The sequence below is a fragment of the Ammospiza nelsoni genome, chromosome 5, assembly GCF_027579445.1.
Source record: "Ammospiza nelsoni isolate bAmmNel1 chromosome 5, bAmmNel1.pri, whole genome shotgun sequence".
Lineage (NCBI taxonomy): Eukaryota > Metazoa > Chordata > Aves > Passeriformes > Passerellidae > Ammospiza > Ammospiza nelsoni.
In genome coordinates, this window is record NC_080637.1 from 4225917 (window position 1) to 4250884 (window position 24968).

At 43.1% G+C, this 24968-nt stretch overlaps 1 protein-coding gene across 1 annotated transcript in view; it reads right to left on the reverse strand.

Annotated features, from left to right (window-relative positions):
* Positions 1-24968, reverse strand: part of SFMBT2 (Scm like with four mbt domains 2) — a 116154-nt gene that overhangs the window by 49215 nt on the left and 41971 nt on the right. Inside the window, exons 5-7 of the mRNA XM_059473030.1 lie at positions 17366-17454; positions 14046-14292; positions 10572-10669 (exon numbers count right to left, since the gene is read on the reverse strand). Of these exons, the coding sequence (XP_059329013.1) occupies positions 10572-10669; positions 14046-14292; positions 17366-17454 (434 nt within the window). The remainder of the gene's footprint in view (positions 1-10571; positions 10670-14045; positions 14293-17365; positions 17455-24968) is intronic.

Genomic DNA, 24968 nt, shown 5'->3' on the forward strand with positions numbered 1-24968 from the left:
GTGATACACTGGATAATGAACTGCTCTCTCTTCCCTTTATTCACGTTGACAGGAACGACGCCTGTTTAATAAAAGCAGCTACAAGGAAAGGACTGGAGGGGTGAGACTTTCTCCTGGTCCCCGCCAGGCTCTGCAGCCGAACAAAAGAAATGCCTGACATGATAATGGGTGGCAGAATTCGACCCTTCGCTGCTATTTCACAGCATTCAATGCCACCAGCGAGGATGTCACCAGCCATTATTTTCTAGCAACTTCTCCCAGTGACTCAATTTCCTTTGAAATGGAGATCAACAGGCAGAATAGTTTTGACCAGCTGGAGCATTTTAAAGCCTCGTGCATGGTGGGCTTTTACTCCTGCTGGCTGTCAGTGCTTCCCAGGAGCAGCCTGGCTGACCACACAGAAGTTTGCTCTGGATATTAGGAAAAATTTCTACATTGAATGGGCTGCCAAGCACTGGCACAGGCTGCCCAGGGAAGTGCTGGAGTCACCATCCCTGGAGGGATTTAAGAATTGTGGAGGGATTTAAAAGTTGTGCAGATGTGGCATTTGGGGACATGGTTTAGTGGTGGCCTTGGCAGTCCTGGGTTAATGGTTGGACTCGATCTTGGAGGTGTTTTCCAAACAAAATGAGACAGTGATTCTGTGATTCTATAATTTACACCAGAATGCCTGTCCTGGGGTTCACAAGCCCTGAGAGGGCAATGCAAAGACCCTCTGGCTGCTGAGGAGCAGCCAAGTGACCTGGACTGACAGTCAACAAGGGTTCAGAACTCAGAGCAAAGTGAAAAACCATGCCACAAAACATTCAACAAATTAACGTGGCACGGGCAGCACAGCTGCTCACTCCAAGGGTCACAGTCTCCAACATGATGGATTACAGCTCAGGGGTAATGAGTGGAGCACTGCAAAAGCCCTCAATGAACGTCTGTCACTCACAGTCCAAACACACTGGCAACAGCCAGAGCTGTCACAGCTCTCACTATAATCCCAAAAAAAGCAATTAAACTCAGCCCCATGCTCACAGCCTTAGAGCAGGGGGTGCATTTGCAAATGCACAGGCTGTGACCCTCTGGGCCACCTGAAAGACAGCCCTGCTTTGATACACATCTGCACCCTGATTTCCATCTTTACGTGGCTTGTGTTTCTGTAATTATCCTGCAAAAATTACTGATGGGCTTTGCAACAGCTCACTGCATCCAGCATCACACACAGAACTGGGAACTGCACATCTGGAGGTCAACTAACAAGTTAGCCACAGTACTGGGAGCAGAAACAGGCTCCAAATTCCCAGGTTAGGGAGTTTATTCCCTTCCCAAATTCCCTTCTTTCTTTAGAGTCTGAGATAGCCACATAATTTTCTCCCTCACAGCTAACAAGCCACCAGCAGTGTGGATTTCAGAAATACCAGGTGACATGGAAGCCTAAATGTCACTCCAAAAGAGATCCACAAACAGATTTAGAAAAGCATTGCAACTCTTCAGGATCTGAGTAAGCCATAGGGAAGTACCTGTGTGGGTGACATGCTTAAGTCCTGATAATTACGTCAGGAAGTTTTAGTTTTAGGTGATTAACTCAGAAATTTCAAAATCATCATCACTGCCACTTGCCCAACCTGGTAGCTAAATACCAGGCCTACAAATGTAATTTCTGCTAAAAAAATGCCATTTGGCTGTAAATAAACTCAATTCTGTCCATGTCACAAGAGTGGAGCTCAGGTAATTTTACAGTGCACTGGGTAAAGCTGATAGAGCAGGGGGACCTGGCTAAGCTGCTTTGGTCTGTGACACTCAGGGAAGCTGCACTCTGATAGAGCTGGCTGCTTTATCTGTGTCCCCAAAACCAAGGAAGGGCATCACTTTCAGACTGTGACATGTCCATTTTTAGCCCCTTCTGCTCAAGACCACTGGAGTAATATAATTTTAAACACAGCAGCTTACACAGTGTATGAAAAGAGCAAAAGGCATCTAATTTGCATTTGCATCTAATTTTCAAATTTCAGGCTTATTTTCAAATATTTTTGGAAGTCAGGGCTCTTTTGGTCCAGGACAGTCAGATGCACACAATTTACAAAACTGCAACTCCATGTAAAATTCAGAACTAAGTCTGAATGCTGAAAAGCTGCAAGGTTGAGAGGCTAATTAGAAACACTGACCACTTAATAAATTACTGACCTGAGCCTCCTTTAACAGTGTGAACTACTCTTGCCTTCAGTCCCATCTCTCCTGGTTTACCCCAATAAAGGACACAGAGGAGCAGGCCCCATCTGGTATAACTGGGAACATATTAGTTGATTTGGTTTTTATTTTTGAAGAAATCACTTCCCCTCCATCTTTTCTCTCTAATTTCTCCAAGAAACTGGCTGTTCCTAATAGCCTAATTTTAATCACAAAGCTCACGTGTGGGAACTAGTCACAAACACAGTAATAGCAGTGCTTAAACTGCCTCCACAGGAATCTGGCATTTGTTTTTTTAATTGAGAAAAAAAAAAAGAGAAAATAAAGAAAGACACGCTACCCAATGCACCCTCTGTGTTATTTGCAGATGAATCAGTCTTGTTTGTGATTCACCAACTTACTCTGCTAAACACAGAGCAATTTTCCCTGAAGGTGCACTCTCTGCAGGGAGACAGAAATCCCTGTAAGACACAACATGTACAAACTGTCCCCTTGCTCTGACAAGAGCCATCAGAGGAAGACCAAAATGTAGAGATGTGGGGTGGGATGATGAGGAAAGGGCGCTGGGAGGGACATTTTAGAGACACCACAACCCTGAAGCAACGAGAGCCAGCTACAAACTGCACCTACTGAAGAGCCCCTTGAAAATCTGCAGATGCTTCTGCCGAGGACTGCATTTAGCCCTATGGATTTTAAGCTCCTCTTGTTGAATAAAAAATAGTTACCATAGAAACAGCAACATTGCAGAGTAGCCGGTCGAAATCCAAGCACACCTTCTCCGTATGGCTCGGGCCAAGGCAGATGGCATTAGGGCAAAGATCCCCTCCCACACAGCGCCTGCTTGGCTCTGCCTGGCCACTGGAAGCATGGGCAGAGGTAAACGAGATGCATATTCATCCACTTGGGGTTTTTTTGGTGTGTTTGTGTCCTAGGGTGATGTTATGATGCTTGCATCCCCATTTGTGTGTTCTGTTTATGCTGGATATCATGTTCTGTGCCTTCAAGACTGGCTCTGAAGAATGAGAGTTTTGTTTTGGTTTTGCTATCAGCTGCTCCCCCATGGCTGGTGGGACACAGAGATGGGGCAGTACATAGTGCTGCTTCTGCTTTTTGTTTCTGCTCATTAGCTAGTTTAGCTAAGCAGTCCAAATTTTTGCCTGGGCTGTTTCTTCTTTCCCTTTTTTTGGATCTACTCAAACCTGCTCCAGACTGGGACCTGGCAAACCCCGAGAGTTTGCACCCTGCGGCCTACTGGGGCCTACTCTGGGCAGCAGCTGCCCCAGTGCCAGAGGGACTGATAACAGAGCGACCACCCCCAGGAAAGCGACTTTCTGATTTTGTCATCTTTTTCAGAGTGCTGTCACCCAATATTGTTCATTTTGTGTGCTGGGGGGTGCTGTGCCTGTTAAATAAACAGGTTCTTCGCACTTCTCTCTGAGAATCCTTCCCAAACCAGTTGAGGGCAGGAGCCCTGTGGGTTTGATTTCTGGAGGGGCCCCCTTTGGAGGTTTTTGCCCAAATTTTTCCAAAACCAGGAACAGTTTGGTTTGGGTTTTTTAGCATCTCAGAGCCACAGTGCTTCACAAGCGTTGGTGACATCCAGTTGTGCTACACACCCAGGTCCCCTTTCATGGAGGGTAAAGTCACACAGAAAGGGTGGCACAGGTGGGAACAGCTCCTTGAGTGCTCAGAGTGAAACCTGCAGTGTCTCTGCTCACACCCCCTCAACACACAGCCCCTCAACTGTGAGCAGACTCAGGCTGCCTGCAGTAACATCATGGCAGGAATCATTACTGAGAAATCAACAGGAATTTGTGAGAGCAGAAGGGATCAGGAGTCCATTCAATGCACTCTGTGAGCTGCAACCACCTTGGAAAACAGCTACGGACCACAGCTGCTTTTGCTTTCTTGGAGGACATTAATGCACCTTTAGATCATACAATTGTAGACCCATGGAATGGTTTGGGTTGGAAGAAACAGTAATGGTCACCTTATTCCAAAGCCTCTGCCATGAACAGGGACATCTTCCACTGTCCCAAGTTGTTCCAAGCCCCATCACACCTGGCCTTGGACACTTCCATGGATGGGGCAGCTATAACTTCTGGGCAACCCGTGCCAGGATCTCACCAGCTCTCTATTATGAAGAATTAATTTCTTGCTAATATCTAACCTAAACCTTCCCTTTTTTTCAGTTTTAAGCCCTATCACTACATGCCCTCGCAAAATGCCCTAAAATGGGTGACTTCTAGGTATCACCACCCTATACATGGCAGCAGATGCTGCTGCAGGTGCACATCAGCCCCTCTCAGTGGAAAACACTGCCCAGGGATATGGAAGGTAGGAGCTAAGGATGTCACAAACTCCCTCACACCAAGGCTAGATGCAGTGATTGAACTAAACCAGGCTCTTTTGCTGACCTCTCCCCATCCTGAGAGATCCCCAATGAAGAAAACTACACATGCCAGAGGATGAGGAAGGTTGAGGGACCTGCTTCTCACTCATCCCATCTGCTTGGCTTGAACTGCCTCTAGCATTTCCCTCCCAACCCTGACTTTCATATGGCACTGCCAAACAGACCCTGGGGGCATCTCAGACAGGGCTTGGCTTCTCCCACCTCCCCGGACTGCTCTCCCAACCCAAATCCCTGCTCAGCCTTGGACAGTCAGGAGGGAGCTGGAGAGGGTTAGAGCTGTTCACTGCTCACAGAGGTAGCACCAGGCTGCATCTCACCCTCTTGACTCCCTCTGTGGTGTCCCATGGTTCTTACAGAGATAAGTGCTGAGGCAGGAGTGGATAAAAACACAGCAGAACAACAGAGGGATTGGGAAGTCACGTGTCCTGGATTGCCAAGCAAATTGTCTTCTATCTGCCATCTGGATGCAAGTTGTCTTCTGTTCAGTGGGCAGTTTTCCTTATCTCTTCCACAACCACACCTCCCCACTGCATGACTGATAAGAACTACAGCATCCCATTGGGAGATGTGACCAGAGGGAGGAGCCAAGCATTCCTACCTGGATATAATCTGGAGATTCTGGAACACCAGCACAGCTTCTCCACTGGATTTCCCAGAGGAACAGCAGCTGCCTCTTCCACTGGATCTTCAGAGGAAGAGACTGCACCTTTCTACAGGATCCCTGCTCCAGCAGAACCACCCCTGACACTGCAGGAGGGCAGAGCCACAATTCCAATGGGACTGACCCTGACCCACAGGGTGTCAGGTTGGGTTCTGACTCTGTCAGTGTTGTTTTGGTTTACTGCATTGTTTATTTTATCTTTTTATTTTCTTCCCTAATAAAAACCTGGTATTACTGCTCCCATATTTTTGCCTGAGAGCCCCTTAATTTCAAATTTATAACAATTCAGAGGGAGGGGGTTTACAGTTTCCATTTCAGGGGAGGCTCCTGCCTTCCTCAGCAGACACCTGGATTTCCAAACCAAGACCCCATGGACGTGTCCCAGCCAGGCAAGCAGCAGCCATGGAAAAGGGCTGGAGAGCCCACAGATGAGGCAGAACAGATGGAGTATAAATAATCTGGCAGCCTGCAGACAACTCGTGGGTTATTAAAGCACGGCGTGCTGAGCCAGGGCCAGCCAGGCCAGCAGGGCATGAAGGAGCTCGAGATTGGGGCTTGGCTTCCAAGGGAGACCAAAGGCATAATCCTTTCAAACTGCTGCAGCAGCACGTGCCCATCCACTGAGGGGAATGAAGACACAAAAACCCTGTTGGGCTTCAAGGCTACTCATGCAGCCAGGTCAGGATTGTCCATGAGTGAAAATCCTATGAGTTTCTCTAATTTCAACTCTTCCAGTACAGAAAACACTCTGAAGCACCCACAATGTTTACTAAATTCTGAGAGATGTTGTTTTCTGTGGTATTTTCTGCTGCAGTCCTCCATGGCAGGAAGGAGTGAATCTGACTCCATGTTCTCAGAAGGCTAACTTATTATTTTATGGTATTATATTAAAGAATACTATACTAAAACTGTACTAAAGAATAGAGAAAGAATACTTACAGAAGGCTACAAAGAATGATAATGAATCTCATGATTCTCTCTCCAGAGTCTGACACAGCCTGACCCTGATTGGTCATTAAGTTAAAATAATTCACATGAAACCAATCAAACAACCACCTGTTGGATAAACAATCTCCAAACCACATTCCAAAGCAGCAAAACACAGGAGAAGCAAATGAGATAATATTGTTTTCCTTTTTCTCTGAGGCTTCTCAGCTTCCCAGGAGAAGAATCCTGGGCACAGAGGATTTTTCAGAATATATGATGTGACAGTTTTCTTTAAAAAAAAAAATCAATGTCTTGGAGAAAATGTTCCTCTTACTCTCACTACTAAAATGCATTGTTCATCCACTGGAAAAAACTATTTATTTTTTTTGTTGGAAGGAGTCCTGTTCAATATTTGTTGACAGGCTTGTGAGTGTAGAGCTAGAAGCATCACTCTGTCCTGAATTTCAGGGGCAGCTCTTGCCTGGGTGGTGGATGGTCCCTCCATCTGTCTCTTTAAGAGAGATCTGTCCCAACTGATTCCTTCCATGTCACTAGTTTTAGTATTAATTAATACTTTTAACTGGTAACAGGAGACATCCAGAAGCTCCAGTCAGAAACAGGAGAACACTGGGCTGGGTATAATAAAGAAGGGTTTTTGCTAGAGAGATTTAGAGCTGGAAAGAACAAACAAGTTCAGGAAAGGAGGAATGGGACCAAAGGCTATAAAGCAGGAACTTCCACCTCTATTAGATATCTAACACCTCTCTCTCCTAGGTGCTCTCCAAGCAGTTTATCAGGATGTGGTTTAGGGAGGTGGCTGCTAACAGCTCCATCCAAGCCAGGCATCAGGATTCACTTCACAGGAATTTAGAACAGGATGCCAATGTGCAAAATCCATGGAAAGACGACGAGCACCCCAAATCCTGGGTAGGATTCAGCTGCCCAAACAGGTGAGGTGAGGATCCATGAGATCTGCATGGCACCCAAAGATCGGGCACAGGAGACTGGAGAAAGCAGAATGGGAGTCAGAGAGGATCCAGGATCTCCTGTCTGCCTCTGTCCAGGAAATGAAATCCATTCACCTTACATAAGCTGCTGGGCTGTAACTCTGCAATATGCACTGGTTTGTAGTATTAGGGCTGTGTTTGGAGCATGGCTCCCTCTTAGAGAGCACCAGCAATGCCAGCACTGAAGCAAAACACTGAAATTGTTCCACTTAACTTGCAATCAGGCCCCAGCAACATTTTGACCATTTTTATTCACAGCAAGCCCTGACCATTTTATCAGATGTCACCTGAAGCCCAAGCCATCATTTATGACCTGTACCAAACCAAGGGCGGGAGCATCTCAACAGCACTCTGAAATCAGAGCAGACACAGCAAAGGACACATGTCCTTGGGCTGTGGCCTTTTGGAAGGATTTGTGCTCCTAAGCCATTCAAACATCCTTGAAAACCCTGTCTGTATTTATTTTCCTTCAAGGATCAACATGTTTTCTGAAAGGCAGGGAACAACAAAATAGCAGGTGCATTGCAAAAAGCTTTCGTGAGGAGGAAAATTTATTCCAGGATGTGCAGTTTGCAAAACACTATGTTTAGTAGCTGCATAATAGCAGCATTTTGTGACAGTTAAACATCATGTTCCTTTCTCAAAGGATCCTAAAGCATTTTACAAACACTTCCAACATATGGCCAAGTGTAAAACAGCACCAGGAAAAAAAAAATAGAGAAGAAAATCCTGTTTGCAGCTTTCTCTCCTGATTTTTGCAACCAGCTCATGGGGTCTGGTGTCTTCTCCCTGGATGCCAGGAGGGGATCAGGGCTGTGCTTCTGCAAGGGGTTTTTCAAGCTGCTGCTGAAGACCACCATGTGCCAAGCTCAGCTCTGCCACACTTGTGAGCATTGATAATTCAGGCTCAAACCCATGGTTTTTGAGCTCTCAGGCAGAACCCAATGCTGTGACACCGAAACTGAGGAGTGTCACAGCAGCAACAGGCTGACAGACCCCTGAGAGCTGCTGCTCCTCACCCTGCAAACGTGGCCCTGCTCTGCCAGTGCCACCTCCTGGGGACAGCTGGATGGCACCACGGTGACATTTCCCTCAGTCAGGCAGAGCTTTAAGGACAACATGGATTTAACTCACAATCCAGCCCAGGGGACGTGCTCATGGAGAGCAAGCACACACCTCCACCCTGCTCAGCCAGGGAATTCTGCAGGGAAATGTGGAAAAAACAGAATGTAACTCCTCAGTGTGCAGTCACCATGTCTGTCTGCCAAAGTAGACACTTTCAGCTTTCCAGAAGATCTCTAAGAGTTGCCAGCTGTCAAACCTTGTGTTTTTTATCTCATCTAACAAACCGCTACAATATCAAGGAGCCCCAGGCACGGTGTAGTGACACTACTTCTGTGCTGGGTTTGTAAATAAAACTTAAAAAAACTAAAATTAGAAGGAAGTTATAAAAGACACCTTTGGATACAACACTGTTTGCTGGCATCTGGGATTCTACTTGAAGGTCCCACAGATAATCCTTGGCTTTCTTTGCAAGATCAGTTGCGTTTACTCCCAAGTCTCCTCAACCCTTAACTCACGTTTAAGTCATTACCAGAGGAAGACTTGCTCACAGGCACAGATGACATCTTGTCTTTTTCTCCTTAATAAAGATGTACAAAATGGGGTTGATTCACCCCAAACGGGCAGAATAAAGTGATGCCCACACACAGAAAATCTATTCAGTCTCTTGCCTGCCCAGCAATAAAATCTGAATTCTGTTCATCTTGTGCTCACCTTCCACATTATGATAAACAGAGAAATCCTACTGACCTAATCATGGACCCAAAGATTTTGGCCACATTTGGCCCCAGAGTAACTCTACTCTTGGGCCATTCAAGCATTCCAAGGTTTTGCACTGTCTTCTAAGGTGAACATCTTTGCAAGTTCCAAAGCTCCAAGCACACAGCACAGCAACTGGGATTTTATGAATTCAAATTTATGACCTGCATGCAATAATTAAAATAAGTGGTATAAGTCTGGCACACTGGGAAGAGGCAGCAACACAGCTGTTAGTCATAAACTTTTTTTTTAAAAAGGATGTTTCATGAGCCTCATCAGAAACATTCTTCACTCTTTCACACAGACAGGAATAAAATTTACACATTAGAAATTCCCTTCTGTGATATAATCCCTGCCCCACACAAAGCATTTTTGATCTTGAAGCTGCCAATGCAAACTTTTAATAGAGTTGGCAGATGGAAGCCTTGGATGAGATGAATGGCAGAGACCCAGAACTCCGTGCACTTCACTTCCAACCCAGCACAGGGCTCCTCAAACCCACATCTGTGCCCAAGGCCAACTCCAATCTTCCCTCTTCTCCCAGCCAATGAGCCTGGGCTATTAGCAAAGTGTCCCCTAATTAATGTGGCTAATTTGAGTGCATCCCAGCTGGGTGAGGAGCCTAGATTCCTCATGGAATCCAGGGAGGGTGAAGGTGGCACTGGGGTTTTGTGGCAGCCAGAATGGGACGTGGTAAGAGATTTATTCCAGTAACAGAACCATCAAATTGTTTCAGTTAGAAAAGCCCTCCAAGATCCAAATCCAGCACTGCCAAGGGCACCACCAAGTGCCACATCCACACATGAACTGCACCAATTCCAGGGATGTTTTTGAGCATCCCAGTGCAGTGCTGCTGAAGGACCAGAGGGTCCCCAGGCTGGTGGTGTCCCCGAGCAGGAGGTGACAGCAGAGCCATGGGGCACTGCTGTGCTCCCACACCCCTCCCTGAGCATCCCCTCACTGTCCATCCCACCCCAGCCAGGATGGAACTGCTGGAGCCAGGCAGGCACAGCTGTAAATCAGGATTAGCTGGAGCCACCATGGTTCTCAGCAGTGCAGATTTACATGGGAAATTAAAGGCAGTGCCTTGGGGCTGAAGCACCAGAGTGAGAATTAAAAAAAATTATAAAAAACAAGATGTAGGAACAAAATAATCTCTCACTTCTACTACAGGTCTCTGAAGGAGGTTTCTCTACCTTGTGGCTTGTGATCAGGTGAAAACTTTGGTGTAAGGCTCACAGAAATCTGTCCAGTTTGTGTCAACTTCTATAGTCACAGCCTTACTATTTCACAGTTATGTATGATGTCTTTGCAGAGATTTAACATAGTAAGACACAGGAAAAATAACTGGAGGAATCCCTGCTGGTCACCCCCAGCCCCCAGAAAACACCAACTAAGAAATAAGTCCACACATAAAAAGTGTTTTATACAAACATCCAACTTGTGACCTTCCACGGTTATGTATTATAGCAAATGCCTTTCCAGAGAAAGTTTAACATTAGCTACTAAACATGGCATGATATTTATTCATCACAGGTTCCACAAGCAAAGGAAAAATATCTTTTACCTTGAACACTTCCATTGGAAGAGGAAAATTTGCTGCATCATTAAGGGATTTTTCCAGAGCGCATTTCCACTCAGTTATAGTCTTCAGAGAATAGATATCTAAAGGGATGACAATAACAAAAAGAAAAAAAAAAGAACAACAAAACCAAGAGGTGACTGTTTGGAGATCAAACATTTTTGGAAGACTAAAGTTCTTAAGTCATATGAATGGACAGAGCAAGTGAAATGAACAGTGTCTACATTCCAAGCTGTGCAACATGGATAAATTCAACACAAAAGCAGCTAGCAGGGGCACACTGGATAAAGACTGTGTTTTATAACCTGGAGTAAAATCCAGAAAAATTCACATCCTTCAAATTATTCTGCTGAAGGAACGAGAATCATATTATCTCATTACTTGAAAATAGTGAAAAAACTAATTTTCATTTCTCAAAATACCTGATGTTTCCTAGTTTGAAGAGCCTCAGGTCTTCAAGCAATATTAGTCATATTTGAACAAAACAAATATTATCATTATTAAGACACCTGTTCATCAGAAAGTGTTTAGGGTTTGGGTTTTTTTTTTTAATTGCAAGGTTGGGTGGGTGTGGGAAGAAACATTTCAGGTAAATCCCTACCCAGACACATTTTTTGGTATCACACTCAAACCAGAGCATCACAGCAGAGCAAACACTTACACTTATGAATTTTCATCATTATACTTTTAGGGAACATCTTTGTGCAGCTTCACATTGCTTGCAGTGAGTTTCTTTACACAGGTTTAATATTATTAAATCATGATATTAACAAGCCCTTTATGGTTCAGTGCAGTGAAATGCCTATGAATCATCAAAGGGAACAATGCAGGAACAATGCTGTGATGGGGAACATTATATTGGATTTACTCCTGCCCTAGAAAACACATTGTTATCTTGCACGTAACAAGTTATTGCAGAACATTCATATCAAGGCCTCAAAGAGAGAAGATAGGTAGATAGATTGCAACAATTATTAAAATGAAAATGAACACATGCTCAGTAATAAACTCGAGCCTTGATACAGAGTGAGGAGTGTGGAGCTTTTCTTTGGCCAGTCTGGCTCCCCTCATTCACATCAAGGTTCAATTTGGCCCAATTTGCATTTAAATCCTGTACATCTAATAACCACATTTATTTACTAGCTAGCAGAAGATTTACCGCTGTATCTTACAGTTCTGAAAGAGGGAATAAAAAATACGTGTAAAAAAAAAAAAAAGGAATTGGCAAGCACTGTTTCCACCTAGCACTGATGCTACAAGAGAATTTTATGCTCTGAACTCAACAGATTTAAGACCTTATCAAAGCAGGATTTGCAGAATCACTCACTGAAGTGGATGTATTTATACTTCCACTATATCAAATCTCACTACTTCAGAACAGACATCAAGGATATGCATATGAATTTAAACACGCTTGAAGGGGACTGTTAACCTTTCAGGGCAGCATTTTTAATTCCTCAGCTGTCTGGTTATTAATGGGAACATAGATTTCAAGTCTTTGTTTACAATGTGTGCAGCGGGCACAAGTGTTAAGAAGTGCACTCTTTATCTAATTGTTCATTATTTTATAGTTTTGTTGCCCCACTTCTCCCTTGCCTGCAGGAATTTTGATCAGCATCAAGTGCAGGGGAGGGGGATGACTCACCTTGTTTCTTTCTTTTTTGGTTTAATTTACAGGGAAATACTTAACACAACATGATTTTGCCCCATGCTGCAACCAGCCTGTTGTTTCAGGTCTGAGTTCAGAAAAACTCTGCCTGATGCTTCCCTGCTGGAAACAGACACTCATTTTCTATTGTGATGCTAGTGAAACACAGGAAAGTGGAAATTGCCATTTTGGGCAACTCTGCCATTTGGCCAAAGTTTTGGGCAACTTTGGCCAAAATCAGTGAAAACAAGCAGCAACTTCTCTGGGCAGTATCAACAAAATTCAAGATACAGAGGCACCTCCAGTGGTTTCAAGGGCCAGCAAGGAATATCAGGTGTACATTTAATTAGTGGCATCTCACTTATGCTGGGCAAGTGTATGGACACTAAATTGCATGGTTAAAAGAGCATAAAGCATTTTATTTAAGTGTCAGGGCTCCAGGTAATTGAACAAAGTGTACTGTGTCAATTTGTATTAGGGTTCACAAGCAGTGAGCAATTAAAATGACTGGCAATTTGTCTTTAAATAGAAAGTGGCATAAACCAGGATGATCTTGTCCTGCATAAACAGCTGAGCTCAGGCCATCAGTGGCTCTGTGTCAAGCAGCCTGTGCCAATTTGCACTAGCAAGGAGGCTTATTCCAGACTCAGATATACATCTGAAGGGAAAAATAAGCTATAACCCCTTTGCTTCAGTTAAATGGGCTTGTGAGATATACAGAGTTGTTTGAAGGAGACAGCTGAGATGCTGTTTCATAGACTCACGGAATGGTTTGGGGTGGAAGGGACCTTAAACATCATCTAGTTCCAATCCCCAGAGGACCCTCTTTCACATTAAGTGGTGTTAGGATGTGGGTGGCTTCAGGAAAGAGACCCCTCCATCCAAAATATTGTTTGGGTCCATAGGATCTCCCTTATCTGAGATGCTCTGCATCCTGAAAGACTGACCTGGAAACCTGGGGTGGGGAATCTATAGAGAAGGATGCACAAACTGGATAAAAGGAAGGGCAGAAAGCAAATGGAATGAACAAAGAGGAAGCACAAATCTCCTCTGGGCCATTTCTATATTCCCCAAACCTATACAGGCCAAGAGGGTTCAGAGATGGTCAATGAAAAAATTGTTTCTCTGTAACACAAAGACTCTGTAAAATAACAGTGGGTGATATTCATGCTCTCCAGCACTCACATCTAATTTAGAAGTGATGGGTAACACTGATTCCTACCTACCAGAGAAGAAAAACGCACACTTGCAAAAAGCACTGAGGACCCAAGTCCCAGACAAACTTGTGAACACAAGAATTGAACATGTCAGGGTCAACTCTCCTCATTAAGTGTGAGGGACAGAAGCCACAGCAGAAACACCTTCCCAGAGGAGGGGAACTTTCATGGAAAAACTTACACCCAGAGCACAAAGAAAAGGAGGCACAGACCTGGATGCACTTAACCTACACAGGAGAATGTGGATCAATCTGTGATCCCAGACTGGCTTAACTGCAGCCCCAATCCCTTTCCATTCCAGCTGGTTTGAACACTAAACTCAACCCTAAAGACTTCCAAACCCTAGAGACACTTCATCTCCAAGCTGTAATCTCCTGATGTCATACAGTCTGACAGACTTGCAAAGATTTCAAATGAATTTATTTAATAAGCAATACACTCCAAGCTGAACCCAAATTAGATGGATCTCACCTCCCATTTGTGCCACAACCAGAAACTACTGACAAAGCAATGTGAATGCTGGAAAAGGACAAAGCATCTCAAAACATCAGTGAACACCACAAAGGGAGACAATATTTCTAGGAGGTTCCTTACCTGCAGGTGGGTCCATTCTGTATTTATTCTCTTGACACCAACCGACTGGTCGAAGTCTGCAATCCAAGTAAAACAACCACTGGTCATAGGATTCAGTCTCCTCCAATCCCACATAGCGAAGGCGTAATCTTCCTCCAACATTTTCAACCACACTAACTATCCAGTACTGAAAGGGATTCTGGGAATCCTGCAGCTCTATTAAGGAATCAACTGTAATGAGGTCTACAGGGTTTTTTCCTCGCAGAGGCTGTTTGAATAGAAGCAAAACTCCTTATTTTAAACTTTATTTGAAGACTTCTCAAGGAAACAGATGACAGCAGAAGATTATTTTTGTTTTTCACACCATCATCCAAGCGATCAGCAAACAGTCTGTTCTTCTTCTATTTTACCCAATGTCTTCCAAGTGCAAATTCAGAAGTAAAACAGAAAACAACAGTTGTGCTAATTTCTCAAGCGACATCATCGACAACAACAAAAAAAAGAATAATAAAGGTGGAACAGCTTGTAAGGCCTATCCATTTAGGAGGCTCCTGTACTACTCAAAGCCCAGTTGTATTGAAGGATTTAAAACAAATTATCATTGATTGCAGCTGATAAGAACCAACCACAGGACTGGACCCTAATATTTACCTAGAAGGTGACTACTTTGTGCATGACCCAGAAATTTCACTCTGTGTACTGATCTCTTTCACCAAAGATCAGCTTTATCTTATTCCTACTAGCAAGAAGAGCAAATTATCCCCCCCAGCCACAGATGCAGGAGGCTGTGGGGGTTATTCCAAAGCTCAAAGCCCACAGCAGGTTTGGAGCCAAGCCCAAGGCACACAGGATTTGTTGGGTCAAGCCACCATGCCCAAGAAATCCCAGTGACTGAGGTTATTTGCTTCCACATGGTTATTTTATTTTCTGGGATCCCAGTTTTGCAGCATTTTACACATGTGTGTAACCTTCCACCTGCAAGCACAGGCATTAAAAAACCATGAGATGCTCTGCAGAACAACCCCTTTGGGGCTCAGTGGTTTTATTTTGTGACTGTGAGCATCTCTGTGTTCTCAAGCTTTAACATAGTGGTTAAGATTTCTTATTCTTTTATTAAATACAAGTTTGAATTCTTATGCAATGTCTCAGTTCCGGGGTTTTAAGAGCAGCATTAAAATGACCCCAAGACTTGGAAGCATTGGTCCCCAAAGGAGATGCTCAGCAAAGGCAAAATACATTAAAAACAAAGACTTTTTTTTTTCCTGTGTGTTTGTCTCACTTTTACTTAATTAAACCATATAAACATCTCACATTACTTTTTAAAATATTAACTCTGTAAATCAAGAGTCAGTCCAGGATGGTTCTTTCTAATAGTGGCTACAAAACAGAACAAGGAGAATGCCTTATTTTTCAAAAAGTTATTTTTCCTTCTGAATATTGAAAATATTGAAATTTTAAGATGCAATCGATTTTTGTATGTCTCTCTTAATACAAAGAAGCAGGCAAGAGCATGAGAATATGTTAAAAAATGCAATTAAAATTAACAAAAGCTTATCACATGTACAACTTTAAATAAATTTATGATTAACAGATATTTCTCAGAACAATATATTTGCCATAATAAGCTACTTTTCTACAGTGCAAGCTGCAAGCATCTGTATAATCTCTTCAAATATTATTTCATGGCAAAATGCAGTGTCAGAATTTAATAATACAACAGAAATCCACTTTAATGTGGATTTTTTTCCCCTCTCATACAACTGCTTGCAACCAAATATTCTTTAATATGAAAGGATGGTGTAATGATTTAACTTATTATAATAAATCCCTGGCTGTATCAAAGTGAATATTGCTTCCCTGATTTGTGTGCTAAATTTTAAGCCAATGGGCTGTCACTTAGCCCATGAGAACTGAATGGCTAGGATTAATAATCAGCTTGCATGAAATATTAACATTTACCATCATGCAAGAACCCTTCACATGCATAGCTGGCACGTAAAAATTAAAAAAAAAGGATTTAAAAAGTAGCACTACATAGTGATTTAACAGCCTAACAACAATCTGCAGCACTCATGAACAGCAAACCTGTCAACAGGGGCCAACATACATTGCAGGACACAGCACTGAGCACATAAAACACCAGGAAAGGGTCAGAAACTGCTTCAAGCCAACTCAGTGTTTTCTCTCTCTGCTTTTCTGCCTGCAGAAAGGGGAGGTTTGGCACACACCAGAGATGGGGGGCTGGGCACCACCAGATTTCTGCATGTGGTAGTCGAGGAATGGGGATGCAGCAGGATGTGGATTGTCTGGGGTCTGCAAGGCTGTTCTTCACTCAGACTGGGGGGGGAAGACCCTAATGGTACAATATTAATTATCCCTGCCAGGTCCATCCATACTGCTTGGGCACGTGGAAAAAGGATGCAGCTGTGGATGGTGGAAGTGAGCAGGGACAAAATGACCAGAAATGGTGCCTGGATGGACACTGGCTTCCCACAAGCCAAATGGGCACTTTCACAAATTCCTGTGTGGCCTTGCTTTCAGCCTAAACAGAGGGACAAAGAATGAGGGGCTCCTGCAGGAGCATCTGTCTCCTCTCCAAAGCACCCACAGCAGAGCAGGGCAGGCCCTGATGCAAAAGCTGCTCCTGGTTTCAAGGTGAAGCTGTGGGATTTTTGTCCAGGATCTGAGGCTGTCCCAAGTGCAAGCCACCCCTTGGATTTGCTGCAGACTGGGCTCTGGGAGCATCTAAAAAATGAACCCTTCTGCTCTTCTGAGGCCACCTCACCTAACAACTTCCCCGCTAAATGTGACTGCTGGATTTAGGTGGAGGGAATGTCCTTGAGGGAGCACTTCCCATATAAAGATAAACCTGACAATGCTCCCCATCAACCTAGCAAACCCCCTCTCCAAGCTGTGCCACAGAGTCACAGAATGGTCTGGGTTGGAAGGGACCTAAAGATCACCCAGTTCCAACCCCATGCCATGGGGCAGGGACACCTTCCACTAACCAGATTGCTCCCAGCCCCATCCAATCTGGTCTGAACACTTCCAGGGATGGGGCAGGGATGGATTGGCAGCTCAGGTCACCAGTTTGATGGATCTACTGGGGCACTGAAGGGCTGAGCTCCCCCTGTTGTGGATCCCCTCCACACTCTATGCCTTTTCTGAGCACCAACTTTGTAAAGATTGAAAAGGCAAAACTCCCCATGACTGGGGCCAGCAGAGTCCAGGCACTGCTGCCATGGATTTTGGGGCATGGTCAGGTCCCAGGGCTGGCAGACACAGACACTGCAAGCACACAGTGAGGAGGAGGAGGAGGAGGAATGCAATCTAATACATACACCTTCCAGCAAATTGGCAGGGGCCGTCCTGGCGCCGGTCAGATCCTGGATGAGGAACTCTGTCCAGTCCATGTATTTCTCCTTGATTGCTGGGGAAGAGAAGGGAAGGGAAGAAAAGAAATGCTTAGCACAGTAGACTGCAGTGACTTGCCATGTGTGTGTCACACAGTGGACCTGGTGTATTTATTAAGAAATTATTCATTATTAGAGGGATGAGGCCCTGGCACAGGGTGCCCAGAGAAGCTGTGGCTGCCCCATCCCTGGAAGTGTCCCAGGCCAGGTTGGACAGGGCTTGGAGCAACCTGGGATAGTGGAAGGTGTCCCTGCTCATGACAGGGCATGGAATGAGATGATCTTTCATGTTCCTTCCAACCCAAACCATCCTGTGATTCCATCAGAAACATCACCTCAAGATTTACCAGCTCTAAAGTTTTGGATGCAGCTGCAGTTCAGACAAAGCAGAAAAGCTGGTTTGTTGTCCAGTTCTTTGGGCAACCTGTTCACACAGTTAAATCCCGAAAAAAGGGAAGGTGTTGCTCCACTGTAGCCACTGACAATGATTTATAACATCATGGTTTATCATCCCCATCTCTCCCGTTCAGAATTGGCCACTGCTTGTGCAACCACTCGTTTCCTGCTTATCACCTGGGCTCAGATGTGATTTATAAAGTCTCTCTGTATGTTCACTAATGACCTCTGGGAAAAAAAGAAGCTGTGCAAACTTTCAATTCCTTGACAGGAGACCAGAAACTGCAGGTGCTTTTCCAACAGAGTAGAAAAATCAACCCTGAGAACATCATATATCAGCTGCTGAGTCAATACACCAGCAAGAAGAAAGACTTAAAGTCTTTCCCTTATCAGGAAAAAAAAAAAGAATAATTTCTGAGGTAAACACTGTGAACCAGCATCAATTTAGGACGTGTATGCAGTTTTATAAGGTTTGAACTGAAATATATAAATTTTGCCTCTACGATTCACATTCCAGGTCAGTTCTGGTTTAAATCAGTGGACACATGAAGGCAATAATTCAGCAAATCTCAGCTTGACAGACAGAAATGCTTCTTCAAATGTACTGTGCAGTTGCTATCAAAAATCCAGAAATTCTACTTTAATTCTACCTGCCTGTAGAAGAGAATTAAATTACATCTGAAACTTTGTTTTCTCTCCAAACTAATCTTACTTATGTGTGAGAGAATCATCAGGAATGCAGTTATGCTGCTAACTCAGAAACACCTACAGAAGGGAAAAATCACAAACATTTGAAAATGTAAACATTTCCTCTGAATAAACAACCAGATATGTTATTTAAAAACCATTACCCCATGGTAATCCACAGGACTGAGCATGGATAAAGACACAAGCCATGCCCAGGGCACCTTGCCTCAACCTCATTTCTGAGCTCTGCTCCTTCCCCAAAAGCCAGTTCTCCCAGCTTGAGCTATACATCCCATTTAGCTATCTAAATTCCTTTAAATGTGCATTTAAATGTACTTAAAATTATCAAACCTTAAATGTACTTAAAATTATCAAACCTTGCACTGCTGGACTCGAGCCTCCATAAAATAGTGTTTGAACTTGCCTGGAACCATTCTAACTGTTTTGCAGCACCAGTTTTGCATGATTTCCAGAAGATTTATAACCTTTGCATTATTTAAGATGAAAGAACAGCCTGAGAAGAAATAGTTTGGATATGACACTTCCTCTCTCAACACTCCTGCTGTGTTGAACTCATCAGTTCCTGTCCACCTACCTTATGATAAAGAAACCAAGCTGAATTTTGGCACCAGGGAGAGGATGGGGATTGTGGCAATGAATGAGGCTGGGGTCCCTCTAGCTCAGATTCTGCCTCCCCCTGAGCACAGCACTGGGTGCAGCACAGAAAGGTGCAAGTTGAACTCGATTCTGGCTCGTTCCCACCAAGTTGTCAGCCAAATCTCTGAATGCCAGAGCTTCGCTACCGAGGAATGACAAATGTGATAAAAAGCACACACTTTGAACTTTGAAAGCTGGCAGGACTGGGGGGGAGGGAGATGGGGGGAGAATAGGATTTTTCAAAGTTGACAACAGATTAACAGATTTCAGGGGCTTCCACTTCCAGATGCCCAACTGGAGATGTCATAACGATGCCTGATTCACAGATCTGCCTGTCTGTCAGTCTCCCAGTGCCTTTCAGAGAGAGAGGAAAAAAATCCCTGTCCTTTTTTAAAAGACTTGCACCTCACAGTTTGACATCTAAATAAGCTCCTCTCCACATTCAGATCTGGATTAGAGACTTCCAAAGTCCAAAAGTCACAAGGTGACCTCTGTTTTCAGACTAAACAGGCTCAGCTGAAAAAAAAAACCTGAGCTGTTCTCAGTTTCTAGGTGGTTTCAGAACCATCCTTCTCATACAAATCTAATTTCTAGGGTTTTCCTTTATTATGCTTTTGTGGCATAGATAAAACGGCTCTGAAAACCTCTGAGAGACAGGAAATTGCACTGGAAGTTGTAGAAACAGGGATTTGTACCTTCCTCTGTGCCTACAGAGCACAATCAGCCTGCTCAGCTTTACAGTTCAAGTCACCACAGTGCAAATATTAATTTTTAGTAGTAATGAAGTGAATCTGAATGATCACGATAGCTGCAAAAGCCTTTGAGGACCAAGCAAAATGTTAAACAAATATATTCAAACAAGGAAAATCTGCTGGATAAATGAGAATAGCTGTCAGTGCCATGCATGGGTGCCCAGCCTGAGCATCCCTCTCCAGAAATGCTGCTCCTCTGGAATATCAGACTCCTTCAGCACTGGGGAGCGAAGCAGTGAACTTCCCATCACTATTTCCCATTTTCCCTCATCATCAGCTACAGGAAAAGGCTCTACAGAACCTCTCCTACTGCTGGACAGGCTGGGAGAATTCTGCTTTTTTTTTGCTTTACATAAAAATAGTGTTTGAACTTGCCTGGATGGGTAGGAAGGTGGCCAGGACAAAGAATCCTGCTCCATAGTGACCTAAACTCCACTAGAATTCCTGTTTTCAAAACATTTTCCCCTGCCTTAAATTAATTCAGTGAGTCAGGAGTGGTCCATGGGCTTCAAACACCTGAAAAAAGACCCAAAATTTCCCTCCCCAATCCCTGAGGAGCAGCTGTAGGGATGAACCAGTCCCAGACTCAGTGATGGGCTGGTGAAGGGTGAACCACTCCCAACAGACCTCAGTGAAATTATCCACACCTGCAAAAGTAAAAATCAGTAAAAACCTTGCAGCTCACTGCCTCCTTCCATGAAAAAAAATTATTATTTCAGAGATCACCTTCTAGTGTGGCAAATATTACAGCAAATTCTTCAATAAGAAAAAAGACTTTTCTGACATTAAGACTCAGGCTATAAAATTGAGTGCCCCTTCCACCAAGAATTGGATCATATCCAATATCCCTCAAATTCTTCCCACTTTTCCCTACTCAATTCACCTTGCCCACAACATCTCTGACTCCCATTCCTCTCTCCCCTTCTTACCCACTGCCATTTCCTCACTTTTACTCATTTTCCTCATTTTCCCAAGCTGTGTCCTGACACTCCAGGCTGCATTTGGACCTGAGGAGCAGGGGCTGCTGCCAGCTGCTCACTGGCTGATGTATTTAGTATTTATCAGGTTTTCCCCATCAAGCCCAGCCTTTTCCCCTTGCTCTGTGTGTGCTGACCATGAAAACCATTCCAAGAGAAGCTGGAAATGCACATCCCATCCCATCCCATCCCATCCAAACCCTCTGAACACGTGCCCCAGAGCCAGGACAGCAGCTTCATTCCCTGCAATCCTGTAAATCTCTGTGCCCTGCCTCAGCCTCAGCACATAATGGGTTCAGATTTATCTGCCTCTCTAGAGAAATAAGAGATTAAAAGCACATTCACAGTCCCATGGCAGCACTGAGGCACAGGCACTCCATTCAATGAATATGAGATACTATTATCACATTAGCAGCTCTTGGGATTTTATCTCGTTTTCTAGTAGTTGCTGTTTTGCTGAGAGTCACTTCTCTCAGGTTTACATGGAAATCCTCATTTTCCTTTTTTTTTTTTCCCCCCCAAGAACAGGACACTGCAAAGTGCAGGAAAAACCCTGAAATCTGAAAACTCGACAAGACAATGGGGAGAACGTGGTTGGTTTTTTACTTTTCAGGACTGTTTTTTTCCCCCCAAGGCACCCACTTGATTGGCAAGAACAAGATTCAGGGATCTGAACTGCTGCATTTGGTAAAATAAAGGAATGGTTGCATAAATAACTTACAGGCATACAGCACTTAAAAATAAGCTACTCCCTGGAAACACCTCAGCATGCCCCATGGATACATGTGCCCAACAAGCAGTAATATCAAATTATGCTCATTTTTGTCCATACCTAAAAAAACCCAACAACCAAAAAACAACAAAACACTCTTCACATTTGGATTTCCTTTTTTTTTTTAATAACCCAGGATCACCAGCAACCTGTCGACACCTCTGCTGGAAAATCCCCACTGGAACCCATCAACCTCTAAACAGCAGAGTTTTAATTTTCTCATACGTGAAGAACAGCATCTTAAACAGCTTTATAAAATGGTTTAAGATCTTTCAGATTAATCTGCTAAGTGACAACACTCTCAGTGTGGGAACTATTTTTATCATTAAAAAATTTAACTCTTTCCTAGGACTGCAACGAACAAAAATAATTAACAAGGGGAATTATAGCTGGGCAGGACTCAGGCAATTCTTTTGCCTCCATTGTGAAATGAACTAAAATACCAGGATCTCATTAAAAGATTAATTTTCAGGATGTTCAAAATTTAATACAGATATAAAAATTAGAAATATATAATACATATATTACATATATTTTATATATTATGTATATATGTTATATATTTTATGTATATATTTATTATATATTATGTATATATATTATATATATGTTATATATATTATGTTTATATATATGAGATACAAGAATCAGATATACACTTAAGATACATTAAAATAAAGCTGCTGGTGCCAGAAAGAAATGCCCAGAGCCTGGAGAGAAGGATCACAGATCAGCAGGAGAACATCTGAAGGGCAACTCAAGGGAATTCCAGCCACTCCATCCAGCAGGGATAGGTGACATTATAGTGGAGATCTGCTACAGGTCACCCACCCAGCAAACCAAGGCTGGACAGGGCTTGGAGCATCCAAAATCCAGTGGAAAATGTCCCTGTCCATGGCAGGGAGGTGGAAAAAGATGTTTTTTAAGGTCCCTTCCAACCCAAACCACTCTGTGACTCTGTGACAAGATATGCAGTTTTTTAAAAGCTAAACAGCATATTGCAAAACCATATAGAAAGCTTACAATATTGACATTTTCTTTTAATTTTAAAGTTGTCACAAATCTGATGCAATATTTATAAGTTACAAAAATATTAACACATAAATGTTGTAGCTATGTTATAAAGGTCTAAATGATGGAGTTGAAATGAGATGTCTTTATATCAAAATAACATAGATTGCTAAAACAATTTGTTTAGACTTCACCCATCAAAACAATTTGTCAAAACTGACATGTTCTCACAAAATATTTCCATTTTGATAAAACAGCATTTTGACAGGAAACGGTTGAATCCCCACATTTCCATTCCTCTTGCTGAACTATTTACATCCCTGGGAACCAGACTGGATGTGAAAACAGGATGGGGGCTGAGTGCTGTCCCCAAGTAAAGGCTCAGCCTGTTTCTGAACCCTCCCCAAGACCTTCAGGGCTGGGAACACAAAGCCAGATCCCCTACTAAGAATTTCCAAAATAAATCAAGTAAAACCTACATTTAAAAAAAATTTACTTAGTGCTTTAATGATTTTTTTTTTTTTATAAAAAATGACTGTTTGCTTTGAATTCTTTTGTGGGCTCCCTGAAAAAAAGCCAAATGGGGCTAAAGACATCTTTAAACAATTTCTTACTTAAAACTTCAAACAGTCTTCTGTTCTCACAGCAGCAGAGTTCTGTGGTTTGGACTGGATCACAAAATAATGCAAATTCAGTCCAGAAAAGAAAAGGAAGTGCATCAAAAGCTGTTGATCTGATTTCCTTGTGGTGCAGCCACAAATATCATGAGACCCCAACTTCAGAGCTCAGGCACTGCCTTCTACACACCTGTCTTAAATGAAGTGTTCAAGGAAAATAAAATAGAGAGGATTTTCATGGGAGCCAGAAGTCATAAACAACTGTCCACCAAAAAATGCAGGTGCTCAAATGACACCTCTGGACCAGCAGCACTCTGTGCTCCCATTCATGGGAATTTACAGCAGGCTAATGAGCAGATGCTGGAAGGAAGTGTGATGTCTGTAGGAGAATGTGTCACTCTTGCATTCTCTCAGTATTTGATCCTTAAAGCTGTTGATTAATCTGCTCGCTCCTAATTATCTCACTTTTTAAAAAATAAAACTGAGTTAAGTGCAAACTTCAAATTAATGTTTAGCCCATGTGAGCTACTTAATTTAATAACAATATTCGGCATATTTTTTTTTAATGTTAATGTTTTAATGTTTTTAAATGTTTTTAAAATTTTCTTCAAGATATTTGGTGTCCTCTGTTTTTTCTATCCAAACCACCTTGATCTCATTTCTAAGATAAGATTACACCGTAGTTTTTGTGGTCCTGACCCAAGAAAGGGCCAGCACACAGACTTTAATCCTTGCACACCCAACTCTGCATGAAAAAGCAGCCCTTGATTAGAACAAAGGAGAAGAAAATTAAAAAACAGATAAAAGCATGAACACATGCTTTAGGTTCTCACCTGAACAACTCCCTACAGTTTTTTTCTATTCAACTACACTGAATTTCAGTAAAATTCAACTTTTATCCTTCCTGCTGCCATTCAGAATTTCCAGAAATTATCTGCTCATATCCTCTGGGTCAAAACAATCAAGCTGATGAGCAAAAAGCTGCCTCAGTGTCCACAGGACACTTTGCTTCCCAACATCCTTTGAGTCCTTCACAGACGTGCACACCATTCCCCTTGTGTTTCCCTAGTCTTTAATTAACTGCTATCTTTTAACAATAAAAAAGCAGTGGGTGGTTTGGGAGTTGCTTTTCTATTTCTTGAAATGAAAAATGCACTGGCTACAAACTCCAACCAAGCTGCAGGGACTCTGGGTGGAAGAGGTGAATGTGGGATTCTGTGGGAAAACATCATCAGTGTGTGCAGACAGAATGAGGGATGCTATTATACCGATTTTATTTTTATTATTATGCAAAATCTTGTAAAAATCCCCTCCATCAACTCACTGAAGCTCAGGAAGCTGAACAAGACACTTTGGTCACCACCACCAACTACTGAGGCACTCCCAACAGCAGGATCAGCTGTGCTCACCCCAAACACAACATTATGGATACAGACACACTTTTCTGACATCCCACTGCTGTGGCTGTCTGCTTCCAAGTCAAACTGCCCAAGATCAGAGGAGAAATTTTCCTCAAAGATCCCAACAGTGCCACAAACCCTGCCCTGACTCCCTGAGCAGAAAAACCTCAGGTACCCATCCAGCAGTAAATTATTTAATCATAATAACTGTGATTAATTACCTTCCTTCAGTCAAAGTCAATACCTGGTTTGCACTGAAGTA